This window comes from Acinonyx jubatus, chromosome B2 (assembly GCF_027475565.1).
Source record: "Acinonyx jubatus isolate Ajub_Pintada_27869175 chromosome B2, VMU_Ajub_asm_v1.0, whole genome shotgun sequence".
NCBI classification, from domain to species: Eukaryota; Metazoa; Chordata; class Mammalia; order Carnivora; family Felidae; genus Acinonyx; species Acinonyx jubatus.
In genome coordinates, this window is record NC_069385.1 from 126,242,551 (window position 1) to 126,262,410 (window position 19,860).

Genomic DNA, 19,860 nt, shown 5'->3' on the forward strand with positions numbered 1-19,860 from the left:
GTCATCTGACCTGACCTGTAACTTTGCCAGAAATTTATTGATGTTCTTGGTAATTGATGGGCTTAGGCTTCGCATCCTTAATTAAAGAGCTGCTCTATGGCTGTAGGCCTCTCCCTACAAGGCACAAAGATGCGTGCTGCCCCTGGGGAAGCAGGCTGATGGTTTTCATGCTGACTAGAGAGGTTACAACAGATTCTCAGTGTTTCCTCAATAACATGGGAGATGTTATGTCAAATATATTCATTTATGCAAGTCATAGAAGATCACCCATTTATACTTAAGAATGTTAAGGTACTGAGGCGCCTGGATGGCTCAGTCACTTGAGCGTTCAGCTCAAGTCATGATACCAGGGTTGTGAAATCAAGCCCCGCAGTGAGGTCCATGCTGAGTGGAGCCTGCTTACAATTCTCTCTAACTCCCTCTACCCCTTCCCCACTTGCTCACACATGCTGTCTTTCTAAAACAAATCAAAACAAAATTAATTAAAATAAAGAATGTTAAGGTAGTAGAATTGGTTACAATAATAATAACTGTCTTTCATGGCAGATTCATAAATTTGTGTCAATTCATACGCTAGATATGGATGTATTGGGGTGCTGAGTGGCTTGGTCGGTTGAGTGTCCAACTCAATTTCGGCTCAGGTCATGATCCCAGGGTCATGAGATCGAGCCCCACATTGGGCTCCATGCTGAGTGTGGAGCCTGCTTAAGATTCTCTATCTCCCTCTCCCTCATTCATGCTTGTGTGCTACCAACCCCCCCCCCTCAAAAATAAAAAATATAAATAAAAGAAAAAAAGATATGAGATGTATTGACCATCAAATTCCAGGATTAACAGCATTTTCCTTTGAAGGTGTTAGCATAAAATTAGTTCAAACCAAAATTTGAAAGTAAATAACTGACTGTTCCAGACCGTTTTGTTACCGATAGAGCATCACATTGTCTGTTGACCTTTTTTTCAGTTTTAACCAAGTGCTTCTAATGCTGCTTCCAATGCTGACTGTGTTTCCTCAGCCCTGGGCCCTTGGTAGCTACCTGCATTTAGCACAGCCAAGCTAGTGTGTGAGTGTCTGACATCGGTACCCTAAGGACGACCAGGCAGAAGGCTGTAGGTGACAAATCCTGTGCCAGTTGTAACTGAAAACCAACTCAGGTCGTCCAGGTTTCATGTAAAAATTTTTAAAAGAGCCCCCTTTGAATCACAGAAAAATAAGCTACCTAATGTACCTCCATATATTCTGGGCATAAAGTTTTAGCATTTTGTCTGACTTGACTTTAGCAAAACTGCTAAAATCCCAAATGTTCTGTTCCTGATTTTCAGATGGTTCGGCATGGGGAAGAGAAGGTTGTTTTCCTTATCCGTTGTGTTTTTTATTGTTTTTGATGCTTCCTTATTAACTCTGTGCTTTTTTTCAGATGGTATGTTTACACTTCTTTCTTTTCTGTTGACAAACAGGTTGAAAGGATTGTTGACAAAAGGAAAAATAAAAAAGGGAAGACAGAATACCTGGTTCGGTGGAAAGGCTATGACAGTGAGGATGACACCTGGGAACCAGAGCAGCACCTTGTGAACTGTGAGGAGTACATCCACGATTTTAACAGACGCCACACTGAAAAGCAGAAAGAAAGCACACTACCCAGAACAAACAGGACCTCTCCAAACAATGCCAGGAAACAGATCTCCAGATCCACCAACAGCAACTTTTCCAAGACCTCTCCTAAGTCACTAGTGATTGGCAAAGACCACGAGTCCAAAAACAGTCAGCTGTTTGCTGCCAGCCAGAAGTTCAGGAGAAACACAGCTCCATCTCTCTCAAACCGGAAGAATATGGACCTGGCAAAATCAGGTATAAAGATACTTGTGCCTAAGAGCCCCATTAAGAGCAGGACCGCAGTGGACGGCTTTCAGAATGAGAGCCCTGAGAAACTGGACCCCGTCGAACAGGGTCAGGAGGACACAGTAGCACCAGAAGTGGCCGCCGAAAAGCCAGTCGGAGCTTTACTGGGCCCTGGTGCAGAGCGAGCTAGAATGGGGAGCAGGCCACGAATACATCCATTAGTGCCTCAGGTGTCTGGCCCTGTGACTGCGGCCATGGCCACGGGATTAGCTGTTAACGGAAAAGGTGAGTGTCCAGGTGAGCTGCTCAGTGGGCAGCGTCCCTGTCGATGGCCACGGGCTGTTACTCAGCATGCTGGTAACTTTTTCAAGGTGTGTAGGTGCTCCTTCCGTACATGCTGGTCCTGGTCCGGAGAGCAGGCCGATGAAAATCTGGGGAACCTGCAGTCTGTTTCTAACAGACATGCCCTGGAACTGTGAGAGGTGCCACAGCCTCTTTCCTCACTTGAAGCCTTTAGCATTTATGTTTTAAATCGGCTCTCGCTATGTGTTCAGTGTGCATCCACAAACCGTACCACCATTTAAAAGGCGTCTTGCTCTAAATCGGTTATGCTCGGTAGTTTTCCTTTATAACAAGTTTGTTTGTGAACATTTATGCATCTCAGACACTGAGTCTCATGTTCAGGGTCTGTCTGAATTTTCTGAGTGTGACCTGTATTGGGTCATGATCCTTAGATTAGAAGTCATGATCCTTATTTTGCTAACCCATCTACATAACCAGCAATTTCTTTCAGTGGAAGTACAATGTACCTTCGGGATTTGGGCTTTTGTTCTCTGTAATGGTCAACTGTTCGGATCCCACTGTCCCTTTTACAGAATAGGAGTCTGTTCAATTGGGGTGGTATTTCCTGTTTTGTTTCCACTCCTGCTTTTGGATTCTGCAGCTTAGTTGGTTGAACCATGGCCTCCCCAGCTTCTCAGACGGTGCAGGTGGGATTATCACGGACAGCTTCCATCCCCTTTGCTTCCCCCATGCCTCATCTAGCCACCCATCATTATAGAATTCTGTTACGGGTTTCTCTACTGTAAGCCCCACTAGCTTTCCCTTACTTGGGGCCCTGGTTACTTCTTACCTGCCGTAGCTTTCTCACAGGTCTCCCTGCTTCCTGCCTTTTGACAGTTCCCATCCATTTTCTATAATTCTTGGATGGGAGGAGCATCCTCACCACCAGTCTGACCACACCACCGTTGCTGTAGTTCGCAAGCGTGCTCCTGAGTCTCTGCTTGGCCCGCACTGCCCTCTCAGCTCCCTCTCTCCACATCGGCACTCCTGCTGTCCTCTGCCAGGAGCATCATACCTCCCCTGTCCCTCAGTCACCCCGGGACCTCCCACTATGCCTCTGATGCAGGGCCCACCTGCTTTTGTGTCCTCTGGTCTCGTATGCTGCCCGCGCCCTCTGTGTAGCAGAACTGTGATCATGTCTATCTGCCTGTCTCCCCCAACTCACCCTTAGTAGAATGAAAGAAAGCGAGAGGCAAGCTTATTTCCCTCCAAAGAGAAATGCTCACCTGAGATGCCACTCTAACCATCTTGCTGTGGTGCATCAAAAAGTTTTGGCTTAGACGTTTGTGTAGCAATGAGGAAAGGGAAATCCAGGGGTTCCCTTGGGGCAGTAAATTGCCATCTTGCTAGTGTCTTTCAGATAACACACTTTACCCAAATGCTGCTTTTCTTCCTTGCTCCAGGAGTTTTGCCCTCGCCTGGAACTTGTATGAGCTTATTTACCGAGCTGACTTCCTGAACTGTTGGCCTGCTCGTAGACCCGGTTTTCTTTTACGTTGTTGTAAATGAAGGATCGTAGAGGTTCAGAGGCAGAAGAGACTTTATCAGCCATCTGATTGCATGCTGCTTGTCACAGAGAGGGGAGCTGAGTCCAAGGAGATTGTGATGTTCAGAGAGAACTGAAGGCAGAGATAGAATCCGAACATGTTTCTTAATTCCTACTCCTGTGTTCTCACCATTTCTTGCTGCCTCCACTAGACCGGGAACATAGACTTCTCTATTGATTACTCAGGGCCAAGCACCCTGCTGGGCTCTTATCTAGCAGATAAGGGCAGGGCTTGGCAACCAGCCCACTTGCCTTTTCCATGTGGCCTGCAAGCTAAGAATGGTTTTTACACTTTCTAATGTTTGGGAAAATCAAGAGGAATAATATTTAATGCCATGTGAAAACATAAGAAATCAAAATTTTTGTGTCCATAAATAAAGTTTTATTGGAACACAGCCACATTTCATTCATTCACTTATGGTCTGTGGCACTTACGGTCAAGGACAGAGTTGAATCATTATGACAGAGACTGTATGGCCTGCAAAGCTGAAAAAATTGACAGTCTGGCTCTTTACAGAAAAAGTTTGCTAAGTCTTGCTCTAGGACGTCACAGTCCTAGGGCAGTATTTTTGGAAAGTAAAGGGATACAAAAGACTTTAGAAGATCTGTGGTTCCCCTTTATCCACAAAAGTTGTGTGTACATTCATTTTTATGGGTGATGGGGCGTGATTTTCAAAACTTTTTGATCCTTTAAGTTTCCACATTCTGTTTTTACCACACTTACGCAAGCTTGGCTCCCCTCAGCAAAGTCTTCAGTTTTGTATAAAACGAGGATATTGGGTTCAGTTTAAATAAGGAGTTAGTGACTTCCTTTTTTATTACTATTCCCATGTCAAAAAATTTTTAAATGTCCATAAAGGTGGCTTTGGTTAAAACCACCACGGATATGTAAGCATAAAATCTCAAATTATTTTATCTTGTTCTGTGAAGGTAGGCAGGTTGATTGGGACGGGAGTAACACTGTATTTCCAAGGCCCTCATGACCTCCTTTCTCTCCTGACCCTGAGTCCTATATACTGTTGAGAACACTTAGACCAGAGAAAGAATAGAAGCCGCTCGGGAATGTTTTTAGAACAGTGGTAAATGACATCCCCAATGGCCATGATCTAAATCAGGCTTGAAGATTAAAAGGGAAAAGAACCATCTCCTCCTCCCTCCACAGCCTACTGTGGGAGTGTCCTTTCTGAGTGAAGCATGATGGCAAAAAGCAAGTGGTGTCCTAGACAGCATGGCCACCTACAGACAGGTGCTCGGGTGGATGAGTGCCTCTGCTTCTCTTCACCCTTCTCCTTTGCAGAAAGATGCTTTTGTTCCCTCCTCTGGCAAGTAGGCTCCAAAAAGGGATCTGGTTTTGCCAGGGCTGAATCCTCCCGTGTCCTGAGTAGTGCCTGTTCGTAGCACATGCTGCCGGTGTTTGTCAGGGAATGAGTCCAGTAGAAGGGGTACTCATGGAAGACAAAGATGGTATAGTGAGTTCTTGGTAGCCCTCTCGCCAGATCACACTAGATGTGAGGGAAGACATGCTATTGAAATGACAGGGTACAGAGGCCAGAAGCACAGAAACATCCCAGAAAACCTCTTACTCGCCCTTGGGGCGTTTCTTTCCTGAGAGAGCAGTAGTGAAGCCGCATCAGCTTGCTGGTCTACACTCATAATCTCTTAAAGTCGTTGTTTGTTTTTACTTTCCACATTAATTTTAGAGCTACATGAGAAAACTGATTTGTTTTTTTTAAAACTAATGGAAGCAGATATTCATGGAGTCACTGGGGAATGAATCATCTCTTATTCAAAACATTAATCATGTGTGTATGAGGGATATTTTTTGCCACCAAACACAACAGATATTTAAATATCTGTTAACCAAAAGAGTAAATGTTTCTGGAGAATTTTAACACACACAATTACTTTTACAAAATAGCCATATGTATATGTGGCTTGTAACTTTTAAGTGTGAAACAGGTTTAAAAGATGACTATATTGCTTCACTCAGAAATATGAAAAAATCTTAAATTTAGGTGATGTGGCTGCCTTCTTTCTACTCTTTGTTAATGATAGTATTTTCTTGGTCTTTTAATTGCCTGACGAATTAATCCTACAAAAGAAGCAATTGCTTTTATAAACTGGATTATTGTTACTTTGTTCTTTTGTGAATTCAAATGTATAACTGATCATCATTGTACATTTGAGAAAATACTGTTAGCACACATTTTAAAAAATGACGTCTAAACCTGATCAGTGTAATTGCGTAGAGTTGATGGATATGAAGTCGGAGCCAACAGATTCAGGAGGAAAGTGGGAAAATACCTTAACATGCCTCAAGTCTTTTATTCTGTGAGCATTTCTATTGAAGGAGGCTCCCAGGAGCAGTTGTTTAGGAAAATATGGCTTCTTCTGAGGAGCTGGAGTGTAAGTTCCTTTCAATAAGAATATGAAGCCTGATGATCTATCTCCCTTCTCTGTCATTATCAGGGAAGATGTTGTACCAAATCAATAGCTCCACCCTTGGAAGAGGCCCCCGGTCCCCCAGGGCCATTTGCAATTTCTGTGCTGAGATTGGAATTTAACTCAGAGAAAGGGAAGAAATCAGGAGACCGGTGGCAGAAAACTGCTCAGCAGGGCCTCAATAGGACATGTCTACTCAGAAAGCAAAGGCTAAACATTAAAAATGTGCAACCATTTGCGATCGACACAGAGCCAAGGCCTTTCAGTGAACGGGTACTTTCATTTGCCAGTTGTCTGGTGAGTCAGGCCCTTAAGTCCATGGACCCATGGAAAGGGTCTGACTTTGGAGATCGGTTGATTGATCAGAGTTCGGTGTTGTGTGAAGTACATCCAGACACATCATCTACTATTGCCAATTTGGATTTCATTGAAATGGGGCAGACACTTTGGGACTTACAAATCTGAGTGCACAGTCCTGGAATTTTTTCATTTTTCCCATTTTCTCATTTACACCTAATTTGACCGCTGTTTTCACATAGAGCCTTTCCAGGACATTAGACATAGACATCAGCTCACCTTTTGTAATCCTGTCTCCTATCTTACATAAAAATGAATTGAATATGCCAAGTTCAACTGGACTAAGAAGTTTCAGGGATCAACCCAGCCAGCTCTGGACCAGCACACATCCCAGCAAGAGCAGCCGAGACCCACCTGCCCAGCGTCTGTGCTGCTGGGGAGACTTCCCCTCCCCCTGCACTTGCAGGGTTTTATGGTATGTTCAAGGACAGTTAGGACTTGGGGCAAGGGTGACCCAGCAAACATACTTCAGAGCCCTTGTGACTGTTTAGTGTTTGCTCTTCATTTCCACTTTCTTATGTTTTCCTATACCAGTGATTCTCAAAGTGTGGTGCCCAGCATCTGGGTGACCTGTTAGAAATGCTCATCCCTGAACCCCCGCCACACCTCCCGAACTAGAATCTCGGCTGGGTCCAGCAGTCTGTTTCCCGAGCCCTCCAGGTGGCTTTGGTGCTCGCCAAAGTTCCACAACTGCCTTCCCTGTACCGTGCTTTCTTTTAAGTTTGGTTTTTATGGAGGAAGATGGGAAATAAAAATACACAACTAATTTCTTCTGTTTATGATATATTTTAGATTCTTTATAGTTAGATTCGTGTTCTCTCGTGAGGTTGCTTATTAGCCTTATATATCTTGATTTGAAATTGTGTTTAGACTTTTGTTACTCTTTCAATAAATATTTCTAATTAGAAATTTTAAATGACAGAAAAACATTATAAAATAATTAAAATGTTTCAAAGAAAAAAAGAAAAGTAGAAAGCCCCACCTCCTGCTCCTACTCTCCAGAGATAACTGCTGTTAACAGTTTTTTCCTTCCAGAAATTATATAAACATGCACATCTTTTAAATACATCAATGGGCTCATACCTGACATATGGCTCTACAACTTAGGGTTTTATTTTTAATTTTGATACATCTTAGATATATTTTCATATCCATGCAAATAGCCCTTCTTCATTCTTCTAAATTGATTTGTGGCTATTTATTGTGTGACTATATCATACATACCTCCTAGTGGTGATTCAGTGTCTGTATTACTCAGCAGGGGGCACTTTGGCACTTGGGCCTGGACACTTACTGGTTTAGCATCCCAGGGCCTGCCCTTAATAAGGATCCTAGTAAAGGCCTCAGGCATCGTGACAGAGCACTGTGTCTGTGTTATTCCCATCTGCCTGTGCAGGGCCCTGTGTCTGGGTGCATCCACGAAGTGAGAATCTTAGCAGTAGACATTGGGTGTGTTTTCCACATAAATGAGTACATTTCATTGACACTGCAACAGCAGAAATGTTAATAACCTCCTGCCTTAAACCTGAGTCATACATAGATATTATGAATTCTTACACAAGTTATTAGAAGTACGTTGAGCAAAAGAGGACAGTTTACCATTACCTCCTCCCCTCAGAATACCATTTACTTCAGAGGGAACATTAATAGTTTGACATGTGTCATTTCAGACCTTCTTCTCCATATTCACATCCTTTGGTATGGAATCCTATAAGTTCTGGTATTTGCCTCTTTCATTTAACATCATGTTGTGGAGAGCTCTCTATTTTAAGACTCTGACTCTACCTCACTTGCTTTGAAGTTTTAAACTTGATTTTTTTGGTATTTTTTTATATGATTTCAAATTTATGGAAAAGTTGCAAAACCAGTAAAGAAGAACCCATACACTTCATCCACATTCACCAGTTTTTTTCAGTTTGCCTCACTGACTTTCTCCCTCCCCTGGGTGTGAGTGTATGTTTATACACTCACATATCTGTATGTGCATATACATTTTTTCCTGAGCCATTTGCGTGCTAGCTGGAGACTCACTGTTGTAAACACTAGTAAAGTACAAGACTGTAATTAAAGATTTTGCTAGATGTTGCCAAATTGCTCTCTAAACAAGCTATAAAGATTGTGAGTGCCTATTTACCTATTGTTCTTAATCAGCTTTTCAATAACTGACAGATATTTAAGGTAGAAAACTATTATCTCATGGTTTTCATTTTAAAGCATGAAAATTCTGATTTCACAGGTTGTAATTGTTTGCACTTACTTTTCTGTTAATTCCCTTTACATTTTCTCTTGCCTATTGAAGTGGGGGGAGGTGCACAGTTCCAACTTTTCAAAACGTGAAGACTTTGTGAATGTGTGTGTCATCTCTGCCAGGGACCACATTAATCTACACGTGTTTGAGCTGGAGAGTTCACACTTCTAATGGGAGCATTTCAGAAGAGGTCAGTGACTTTTGGTTCCCCCAGCACCCACTCAAGGACTGAGAACTTCCATGCCAGGCGTTAGGATGAATAGTGCCATCTGGTCTCTGCCTTAACATACTTACAACAGTTTAATAAGAAAACTTCAAATTAATTCCCATTAATTTTATCGTTCCTGCTCAGTTTCTAATATACCAAAGTGTATTTTATTAACTTAGAGTTTTACAATTTAAATGAAATCTGGATCCCTTAGGTCATATGTCAGAAAAGAATCTGACTCCAGTTCCTGCTCCTCCTGAACTTTGTAACTGACTGGCACAAGGGCAGAATAAAAAAGTCACCCAATTCACGTGAAATTCCCATTTTTGAAAATACTTGTTCTTGTTGATACTTGTTAAAAGAGGATTGAACACCTGATACAAATCCCGCTTGTCTTCTGCATTCCCATTTTTATTGCTGTTGTCTTTAGCAGGGTACTAGCCTTCTGGAATATTCCTCTAATGACATCCTGTATTGTAGGGGCAAGAACAGCTATGGATACACAGTGTACTGGCTGTCTGGTCTTCTTTCCAAACATGCTGTTCTGTTGCCTTTGCTCTGTCTTCTATGTTCCTCTAACATTATTCTCCCTCTTTCAGAGAATGCTTATTTTATAGATGAGCCTGGTTGTGAAAGAAAAAGGAATTTGGTAAAAAACAAAATGACTCAGCAAGTTGGTGGGACAGAAGGGTCCATATTATAACCCGCTCCTGACTTCAGTTCTTCTGTGTCACAGTAGCAAAAGGGATTTTTTTATAAGCCTCATTCACCCTGTTGCCAGAACTACATCACAGGACTTGTTCTCTGTCAAGTGAAGCTGAACTCAAGTTGGCTTAAACAGGCAAACAAAAATGCCATATATTGGCTCAGGTGAGCAAGTCCCAGGCACAGCTGGACCCATTGCCTGAATGGATCCATGCCCTCTCTCCCTGTGGGGTCTCTTGGCTGCATTCATGCAAACCCTTCCCACAGGGAAGGCACGTGCCGTCCACAGTTCTAGCTGGCATCCTAACCCTCTCAGCAAACCAGGCAGAAAAAAGTCTTCTCTTTCCCGAAGTTCCAGGAGAGATCAGCTTCATCCACACTCTGGTTGCCCAAGGGAAACCCAGGGCTGTTAACAGTAAGGGTGAAAGTAGAGACTGAGCTTTTGACAATCACAACACAATTAAGATTACTGAGTACCCTTAAAATAGAACAGCGCTTCCCTAGGTTACAGAATATCATGGCTGTTAAATATTGAATAGTAAATGAATAGTGATCATTTCAGTCCATGTTGTAGCTTTTGGGCAGTCCTCTCAAACTGAGCATGGTGTCGTCTCCCAATACACCTAGGTGTTGCTTACAAGACCGAACTCTGTGTTTGCCTTTTCATTTTCTATTTTTGTGTGTAACTGTGTGCTCTTCTTCCTTTGTAGCTGTTAGGGCCCTGTGTTTGGGGGCACTAGGCACTGTGTGTATGTTCTCCTAATTTGGTAGGTCACCCTTTACAAGGCATATTTTTTAATTACAAATGAGGAAAGGCTGTGTTTGTCAGTTTGTTAGGGGACTCTTGAAAGAAGACACTAAGGAGTCCTGTTCCCCAAGGTGCTTTTGCTTTGGGTGAAGTCTTATCTCAAGTGGCTTGGACACCTACCGAGGCTGGGTAGAGGAGAGCTGATTCCTCAGAGGAATCTCTGAGAAAGTAAACTGGCAGAAGAGATCCAGAACAGAAAGACAAACTCAATAAAACTTCAGATAGTAGAATGGGAAAGCATTGTAGCAAACATTTTAATCTCCTTTAAAATTTCCTACATTGTCTACTCCCATTGTTTACATACAATAGGTGCTTGATTAACATTTGTATGGGAGTGAATGAGTTGTTTGAGCAATTTTTTTCACTTCTACTTTCATCAATAGCATCTGTCTTCTAAAAAGGATTTGTGTGAAGAAGAAACAAGGTCTGTGAGGGTGGTTGGGAGAAACTGCCAAGGAATTAAGGGCCAAGGCAAGTTTTGAGCTTGCTTGCAAATAGAGAATGATACGTAATTCTTGGAGCTGGGAAAACCGAAGAAAACATCTGTAGGTTAATGGTGCAGAACATCTTTTAAAACTACCAGTGAATAATTTTGCTCTATATGACAATATCCAGGAGGCGACTTTACGCCCAATAAGTAGGGCCCCGCAGCCAAATTTATTCACTTCTGGGGATCAGTGTCACTAGAATGAGCTTCAGACCAGTGGAGCCTTTCCAGTGCCTTAGGTTCTTGGTCATTTTGAGATGGAAACAAGCTCGCTGTGTGATTCTGTGCAATTCTTCATTGTCCTTCCCAAGCTACAGCCTCTGAGGAAGCCCTACAGCCTTTTCCTGTCCTTTTTCCTAGTCGAACTGCCTTCTGCCCCCTTGTGCGCTGCCCCCAACTTAGTAGCACACCTGCAGCATTTCATAGCTCTGTCTTTGTCAAGTTCTCAACCTCCTCAAAGAGGATTTCCCATTCGCCTACCTGAAACCAGAAGCCTGCCCTGCTCGCTGGTCCTCTGCCTTCCCTTGTGGCCTCAGGAGCAGAGAGAGCTCATCCCCAGTGCTGCCAGGCTTGGGGAGCGGGGGCCGGTCGGCCTCCTCCAGACTCCGATGAAGAAGATTCTGTGCTGAGGCCTGTGTTTTCTTACTCCTCCTCCTTCCTCCTCACTGATTCACCAGCCTCTTGGTCCTATGTCAGCATTCCCCAGAGACCCAGGCTTCAGGGTCACAGCCCTTCCTTCTCAACCCAGCATGGCCATCACCCCCAGAGGACCAGGCTCCACATGAAAGCCTCCTCACTCATCATAGTCACGGCTGCCATTTACCGAATTTTCACAGTGTGGTGGGTTCACTCCACCCATGTGTTACTAGGACTGTTAAGTCATGTCTGTTTTACAGGGAATGCCAGGCAGAAAGAAGTGAAGGGACTAGAATTCATGAACACCTTTTCTTCAGGGCTATGCTTGTTTCCACCCTGATTCTCATTTTCCTTTTAGGTCACACTTCTGGAGCATCTCATCCATGATTGCTTGCTCTTTTCCTTTCCCAGCCACCCCCAGCGTGGCTCCTGCTCTGTGAACAGGTGTTCTTAGCCTCTGGGCCACAGCCACCCCCACTTACTGGATCTGGTGCTTGTCTTCATCAGAACAGGCCACTCCCAGCCACATTTTTTTTAAGTTTATTTATTTATTTTGAAAGAGCAAACGGGGAGCAGCAGAGAGAGAGGAAGAGAGAGAATCCCAAACAGACTCTGTACTGTCCGCGCAGAGCCCAACGCAGGGCTGGAGCTCACGAACGGTGAGATCACAACCTGAGCCAAAATCGAGAGTTGGATGCTTAACCCACTAAGCCAGCCAGGCACCCCAGTCCCAGCCACAGTTAATACGATCACCACGTCTTTGTTTTGTTTTCATTTTAATTGTGGCAACAAACACACAAACCTTAAGGTTACAGTCTTAAATGTTTTTTAAATGTGTAGACCCGGAACGCTAAGTGTATTCACATTGCTGAGCTGCAGAGCTCTAGAACATTTTCACTTACTAGGCTGAAACTCTGTACCCTGTAAACACTAATGCTCCCTCACCTATTCCCCCATAGCCCTTGGCAAACACCATTCTACTTTCTATTTTTGTGATTTTGACTACTTTAGATACCTCATATGAGTGGAAATCGTACAATGTTTGTCCTTTTTGATTGGCTTATTTCACTTAATTCCCTGGGGCTTCATCCATGTTGCAGCCTATTACGGGATTTTCTTTATGTGTTCACCTGTCCGCAGACATTTGGGTTGCCGCTACCTCTTGGCTATTGTGAATAATGCTGCAGCTTATAAATATCTCTTCAGGATCTTGCTTTGAATTATTTTGGATAAATACACACAAGTGGGATTGCTGAATCATATGGTAATTCTATTTTTGATTTTGAGGAGCCTGCATACTGTGGCACCATTTTGCTCTCCTACCAACACTTGACCTCAACCCAACACTTCTTGCTTCATCTTTGTTTTTAAAATACCTGTTTCTGGAGCACTACTGTTTTTGTTCCCCTTTTACCTTTCTGGCTGTTTCTTTTCAATTACCTTTGTGGCTGTTCTTCTCCCAGCCTTTATGTGGCACAGCCCCTAAGACCACCTGCCATGCCACCCATATGCAGAAGGATATTTGTCTGATGCACCAGGCCATCAGGAGAGTGCTGACAGAGCAGCAGCTGGGGCCGGAGGCCATCCTTCAGGGATTGCAGCTGCGCTGGGCCATCCCCTGCTGCCTGGGCACTTGGAGTCCTTTTTCCAAATCAGTCAAGGTCAGCAGGCTGCCCCGTTCCCCTGCACTGCTCTACTTGCACATGTCCTTTTAAGCAGAGTCAACACGCTCCTCTTATTTTTTTTTATTTTTGTTTAATCTCTACCCCATCATGGGGCTAAAACTCATGACCCCAAGATCAAGGCACATGCTCTACTCACTGAGCCAGCCAGGTGCTCCAACACGCTCCTGTTTACAGCTATGTCCCCAGCATACAGGGAACTTCCTGAGAATAAGAATCAAGACTTTAATCCCAGGGTTTCTGTTCCCTGCCTCATGATAGGTGGCCGCCAGAAGTGGGAAGTGGATAAAAGGCTTTTCCTCCTTTGTGGCTCATCCTAACATGTCTCTTCATAATTACTGTTTCATTGATATTATTGAATTTCAAAGTTACCATCTTAATTATGTAATAAAATTAATACAATATTGTTTTATCAGGGCAAAATCTAGTAAAGAGTTCATTCAACTTCACCAGACAAATGCAATGATAAAAGAGCACACCATCTACTGCAAAATGTGTACAACTGCTTGCCATTTCCTGGGTGCTCAGGGAACAAGAAAGCTGCTAATTTACCTTCTCCAAGGAGTTTGAGTCCACTAGGGCTCCCAGATCACCTCACGTCTCCCACTGTCCATGGCTCTGGCCCCTACGACTGGAACTGGCTGTGCTTGTTTCATGTTATTTGGCTCTAAGCATGGTTACTGGCTCCTGATTAACTATCTTTGGTGACTTCTGAGTTCCTGAAATAGTTTTTCCTCTGGTTTTAAGGCGTGTTTTAAACCTTGCTTTTAACTTCTGTTTGAATACGTTCCAACTGTTCTCTTACAAACAGCCACCTGTGCACAGGGGAGTTTCTGGAAGCTCCATGCCTCCTTATCATGCACTTAGTGAACATTCACTGTGTGCCAGGCACTGTGCTGCATTGATCATTCGGAGCTCAATAAAATACAGCCGCTGACTTCTAGTCCTGTTAGGATGAGTGTTCACCAAGGAGCCTTGTTTCCGACTCTAGGGATTATTTGAATGGCATTGTAGTTGACGAGAGAAAGTAGCTACATTGGTAAAACTGCCCCCCTACCAGAGTCATGGGTGAAATGGTCCAAGAATGGATGGAGTCATACTGTGCTCTTGGTCCAGGCCACGGTGTTGAGTTCAGCCCCAGGGTTATGGGCAGATGCCTCAAGGCCAGAGAAGTACACCAGACTATTAGAATGAACTAATCCTTGTGCAGACCTATTCTTGCTGAAATGATGACATCTAATGAGATAAACTATCTCTATAAAAAAAGTAATTACCCTCCTGTAGTAAATACCCATCTCCCCTAGTGATAAGGATCTAATGTAATTGCCTGTCAGTCTAGGGCCATAAATAGGCTGTGCCGAAGCATTCAAAATATGAAATATTAAGAAAACACTTTAAATCCTAACCTAAAGTATTTTTTCCTCCAGGTTATTTTCTGAACTATGTATTTGCTCTTCGGTTCTCCATGCCACTGCCCTCCCCACCTTTGAGAAGATGACACTTTAGCATCAAGTTTATTTATGATAACATCTGGTCTGCCCTTCCTACTTCATTATTTAAGAGTTTCTTGTGCTTAAAAATATTTTTTAATGGGAGCACATTTGGTTCTCAAAATACCTGAAGACATCTTCCTCTGTGCCCAGTTATCTCAGTCATAGCCCTCTCTCCTTTCTGTCTGCAGTTTACCTTCTTAGTTATGTATGTACAGCAAGGGGAGGGAAAATACGTAAATTTGTTCCCTGTCGCACAACTGCACCTTGTACTTAACCACTGTGTAAGCCACTTAGAGTGAGGCTGTGCACTGTAGATAGTCCTCCTCCACCTCTGAGCTGAGGAATATTTGCCACACCTCCTGCACACTGAGATAGGGACATTAGTTACTGGCAGATCTCCTCAGCCCCTGGGTCTTCAGCTGTGCCCCTGTGAGCTGCGCCCCATCCTCAGTTACAACTGCAGGAAGTTAACAGCTCTGTAGCCAGCCTGAGATGCACCACCACCCAGTATTACCTGAATTTCAGAAGTAAAAGTTGGATAAGCACATAGCTGACCCATTAGCATGGGTATAAAAATGATGGTGTCTTATCGAAGTCGGTATGAATGATTGGGATACTAAAACATGAGTTTCTATCCTCACCAATCCACTCATGACTTGATTAAGAATATTAAGCCACCTGGAGTCTTTTGTGACCTTACAGGACTGTCTTAATCTTTGACAGCTCGGTGTTCCACATGTCAGGGCAGGTCATGAGTCTGAGTACTTGGGATGTGTGATGCGCCTGTGGATGCTGGGCTCTCCTCTTATGAGACAGACCTAGGTTGCCCCTGAAGTGCTCAGCTAGTTTTGAAAAGCATGCTCTGTCACCAAGGAGGGCAGTATTTCAGTACCTTTTTGGCAGTGACATACTGAATTCTGAGGGGGTTGGGTTTAGAAGCAATCTGTGGGGAAGAATGAATCCCTAGATTATTTTGGGTTTTGGTGGGTTCTTTTTAAAGTTCATTTATTTATTTTGAGCGAGAAAGAGAGAGCGAGCAAGAGAGCGCGAGCAGGGGAGGGGCAGAGAGAGAGGGAGAGAGAAAATCCCAAGCAGGCCCAAGCTATCAGAGCAAGCCCAAGGCGGGGCTCAAACACATGAACCATGAGATCATGACCTGAGCCAAAACCAAGAGTCAGATGTTCAACCTACTGAGCCACCCAGGCACCCCTCCCTGGATTATTTTGAAGTCATAAAGAGAAGGCCAGGACATTTTGTATTGTTTTGTTTTGTTTTTTCCTTTTTTTTTAATTTATTTTTTAATTTACATCCAAGTTAGCATATAGTGCAACAATGATTTCAGGAGTAGATTCCTTAATGTCCCTTACGCATTTAGCCCATCCACCCTCCCACAACCCCTCCAGCAACCCTCTGATTGTTCTCTGTATTTAAGAGTCTCTTATGTTTTGTCCCCCCTCCCTGTTTTTATATTATTTTTGTTTCCCTTCCCTTATGTTTATCTTTTTTGTATCTTAAAGTCCTCATATGAGTGAAGTCATACGATATTTGTCTTTTTCTGACTAATTTTGCTTAGCATAATACCCTCTGGTTCCATCCACATAGTTGCAAATGGCAAGATTTCATTCTTTTTGATTGCTGAGTAATACTCCACTCTATGTATGAATGTGTGTGTGTGTGTGTGTGTGTGTGTGTGTGTGTGTGTGTGTGTGTGTGTGTGTATACCACATCTTCTTTATCCATTCATCCATCGATGGACATTTGGGCTTTTTCCATACTTTGGCTATTGTTGATAGCGCTGCTATAAACATTGGGGTGCATGTGCCCCTTCGAAACAGCACACCTGTATCCCTTGGATAAAATACCTAGTAGTGCAATTGCTGGGTCATAGGGTAGTTGTATTTTTAATTTTTTGAGGAACCTCCATACTGTTTTCCAGAGTGGCTGCACTAGTTTGCATTCTCACCAGCAGTGCAAAAGTGATGGTCTTTCTCTACATCCTCGCCAACATCTGTTGTTGCCTGAGTTGTTAATGTTACCATCCTGACAGGTGTGAGGTGGTATCTCATTGAGGTTTTGATTTTTGTTTCTCTGATGATGAGTGATGTTGAGCATATTTTTCATGTGTTGGTTGGCCATCTGGATGTCTTCTTTGGAGAAGTGACTATTCATGTCTTTTGCCCATTTCTTCACTGGATTATTTGTTTTTGGAGTGTGAAGTTTGATAAGTTCTTTATAGATTTTGGATATTAACGCTTTATCTGATATGTCATTTGCAAATATCTTCTCCCATTCTGTCGGTTGCCTTTTACTTTTACCGATTGTTTGCTTCGCTGTGCAGAAACTTTTTATTTTGATGAGGTCCCAGTAGTTCATTTTTGGTTTTTGTTTCCCTTGCCTCTGGGGACGTGTTGAGTAAGAAGTTGCTGCAGCCAAAATCAAAGAGGTTTTTGCCTGCTTTCTCCCCGAGGATTTTGATGGTTTTCCTATCTTATGTTTAGGTCTTTCATCCATTTTGAGTTTATTTTTGTGTATGGTGTAAGAAAGTGGTCCAGGTTCATTTTTCTGCATGTCGTTGTCCAGTTTTCCCGGCACCACTTGCTGAAGAGAATGTCTTTATTCCAATGGATATTCTTTCCTGCTTTGTCAAAGATTAGTTGGCCATATGTTTGTGGGTCCATTTCTGGGTTCTCTATTCTGTTCCATTGATCTGAGTGTCTGTTTTTGTGCCAATACATGACATTTGTTTTTGATGAATAAACCAGAGAGGGCTTGGGCCCCAGTGGGGTTACAACTGCAGGACGTGGAGACCTAAAACTTGCTTCATGCTGAGGAGCCCCCACTTCCCCAGTTCTGGCTTCTCACATGTCAGACACCTTACATTGAAGACCGTTGTCCTCAGTCTCAAAGGACCATTTCTTTTTTTTCTTTTTTCTTTTTTTTTTTTGCACCCCAAAACAGATTTTTTTTTCATCAAGACTTCCTGCTGTTTCACCATCCACATCAAACCAGTCATTACACACCTAAGGATTACACATTGTGTAGGATTACACATTGATCCTACCTTCTAAGAATTTGTGGGTGCCTTCTCTTCAATTCCACTGTTACCATCTGGGTTCTTGCAATGGAAGTTGCTGAATCTGGTGTGTTGACAATTATTAAAATCTTAGTAAATAGTACCTAGCTAATTTCCTCCCTTCCTTTTTCCCTCCCTCTCTTCCTTCATTTTTCTCTTTCCATCCAATCCATTGTCATGATGCCACCAAAGTTATCTTTTTTCTTTCTTTCTTTTTAATGATTGTTTTAAATTTAAATTCAGGGTGGTTAACAGTGTAGTCTTGGCTTCAGGAGTAGAACCCAGTGATTCATCTCTTACATATAACACCCAGTGCTCATCCTGAAAAGTACCTTCCTTAATGCCCATCATCCGTTTAACCCCCCCCCCCACCTACCCCTCACTGAGCTCCCCTCCAGCAACCCTCAGTTTGTTCTCTGTATTTAAGAGTCTCTTATGGTTAGCCTCCCTCTCTGTTTTTATCTTATTTTTTCCTTCTCTTCCCTTATGTTTATCTGTTGAGTTTCTTAAATTCTACATATGAGTGAAGTCATATGTGTCTGTCTTTCTCTGACTGACTTATCTCACTTAGCATAATACATTCTAGTTCCATCCACATTGTTCCAAATGGCAAGGTTTCATTCTATTTTATTGTCAAGTAGTATTCCATTGTATATATATAGCACATCTTTATCCATTCATCAGACGATGGACATTTGGGTTCTTTTTATAATTTGGCTATTGTTGATAACGCTGCTGTAAACATTGGGTTGCATGTTGCCCCTTTGAATCAGCATTTTTGTATCTTTTGGATAAATTCCTTGTAGTGCAATTGCTGGGTCATAGGGTAGTTCTGTTTTTAATCTAGTGTTAACTGTCATAATCATGGGAATCCTGTGTCTCTACCGTGGTTGGAGCCTTAAAAAAAATTCATTGGTTCTAATTAAATTTTAAAGTAGAATAGTAACATGACCTGGAATATGAGAAGGTGACCCCTCAATTTTAATTAAGTTTTATATCTCTAATAGAGGGAGGGTTCTGCATTTTGTCCAGTAAATAACACTCTGCCTGTCACATGGATATGTGTTGTGACTTTTATTAAATGCAACACACATTGTTACCTGAAGCTCTTCAACTGGACAGAGATTATTTTTCATCTTACTGATATAGTTTTAAATTATATATTCTTTGCTGGGATTATAATTGTAGTATTTTCTTCTTTGGATGGTACTCTTCAGCAAAGCATGGTAGCTGTTTCCTATAACTTGGCATTACCTCTAAAGGTTAAATGACATTTTGGTTTTGTAGGAACACTATGAAAATGTAATGTGAACATTAGCAACGTGATTACACAGGCTCACACTGTTTAATTGCTGTGTTGCCAGAGAGCTGAGTGAGCGCTGCCCAGCGTCACCACCTCCTGTGTCTTCCTAGCAGCGGCTCAAGTGTAGGGGCCGAGGAGAAGGGACAGGGCCACCTGGCCCACACCAGCCTTAGAACATGTGACATCTCACAGAGCATGGCTGTGGATACAAGATTTCGGATTCCTGGAATTCAAAGTTTTATGGACTTTGAAGGGAAAGTGGAACAACACGTGTTCCCTTTTCGTATCACAAATTTGTGCTTTGGTTTTTCCAGTGAAGCTCCCTTGATGGGACAAAAGCACCACAGCTTTATAATCACAGATGAGGTGGAGGGGTGTGAGAATAGCCTCAGTTGGGTTCTTGTTTTGTTTGGGGTAGGAAGGGTTGCCCTAGTAAATTTTCCACTTGCAGAGTTATCCAGTTTTCACAAGGGATTTTCTAATGTGCATTTAATGAGCAGTTACACCCTGGGTTTTCTTGCTGCTTTCATCTGTGAGATCCAGTGACCGCCCAGGGTGGCACATTGCCACAGTCTTCAGAGTTGCACACATCACTGAGTAGAACACGTTCACATTGGAAACGGGGGCTCCAGTAAGTCAGGTGGTGGCCCCTGAGAGCTGGATTACTGGAGAGACAGGGTATCACCAAGATGC

General features: G+C 42.9%; 1 protein-coding gene across 7 annotated transcripts in view; it reads left to right on the forward strand.

Annotated features, from left to right (window-relative positions):
* Nucleotides 1-19,860, forward strand: part of CDYL (chromodomain Y like) — a 237,069-nt gene that overhangs the window by 164,371 nt on the left and 52,838 nt on the right. For 5 of the 7 annotated variants that reach the window (XM_027040213.2, XM_027040214.2, XM_053223090.1 and 2 more), the window contains one exon: nt 1,456-2,122. In XM_027040213.2, the coding sequence (XP_026896014.1) occupies nt 1,456-2,122 (667 nt within the window). The remainder of the gene's footprint in view (nt 1-1,455; nt 2,123-19,860) is intronic. The other 2 variants (XM_027040217.2, XM_053223091.1) reach the window with 1 other exon arrangement.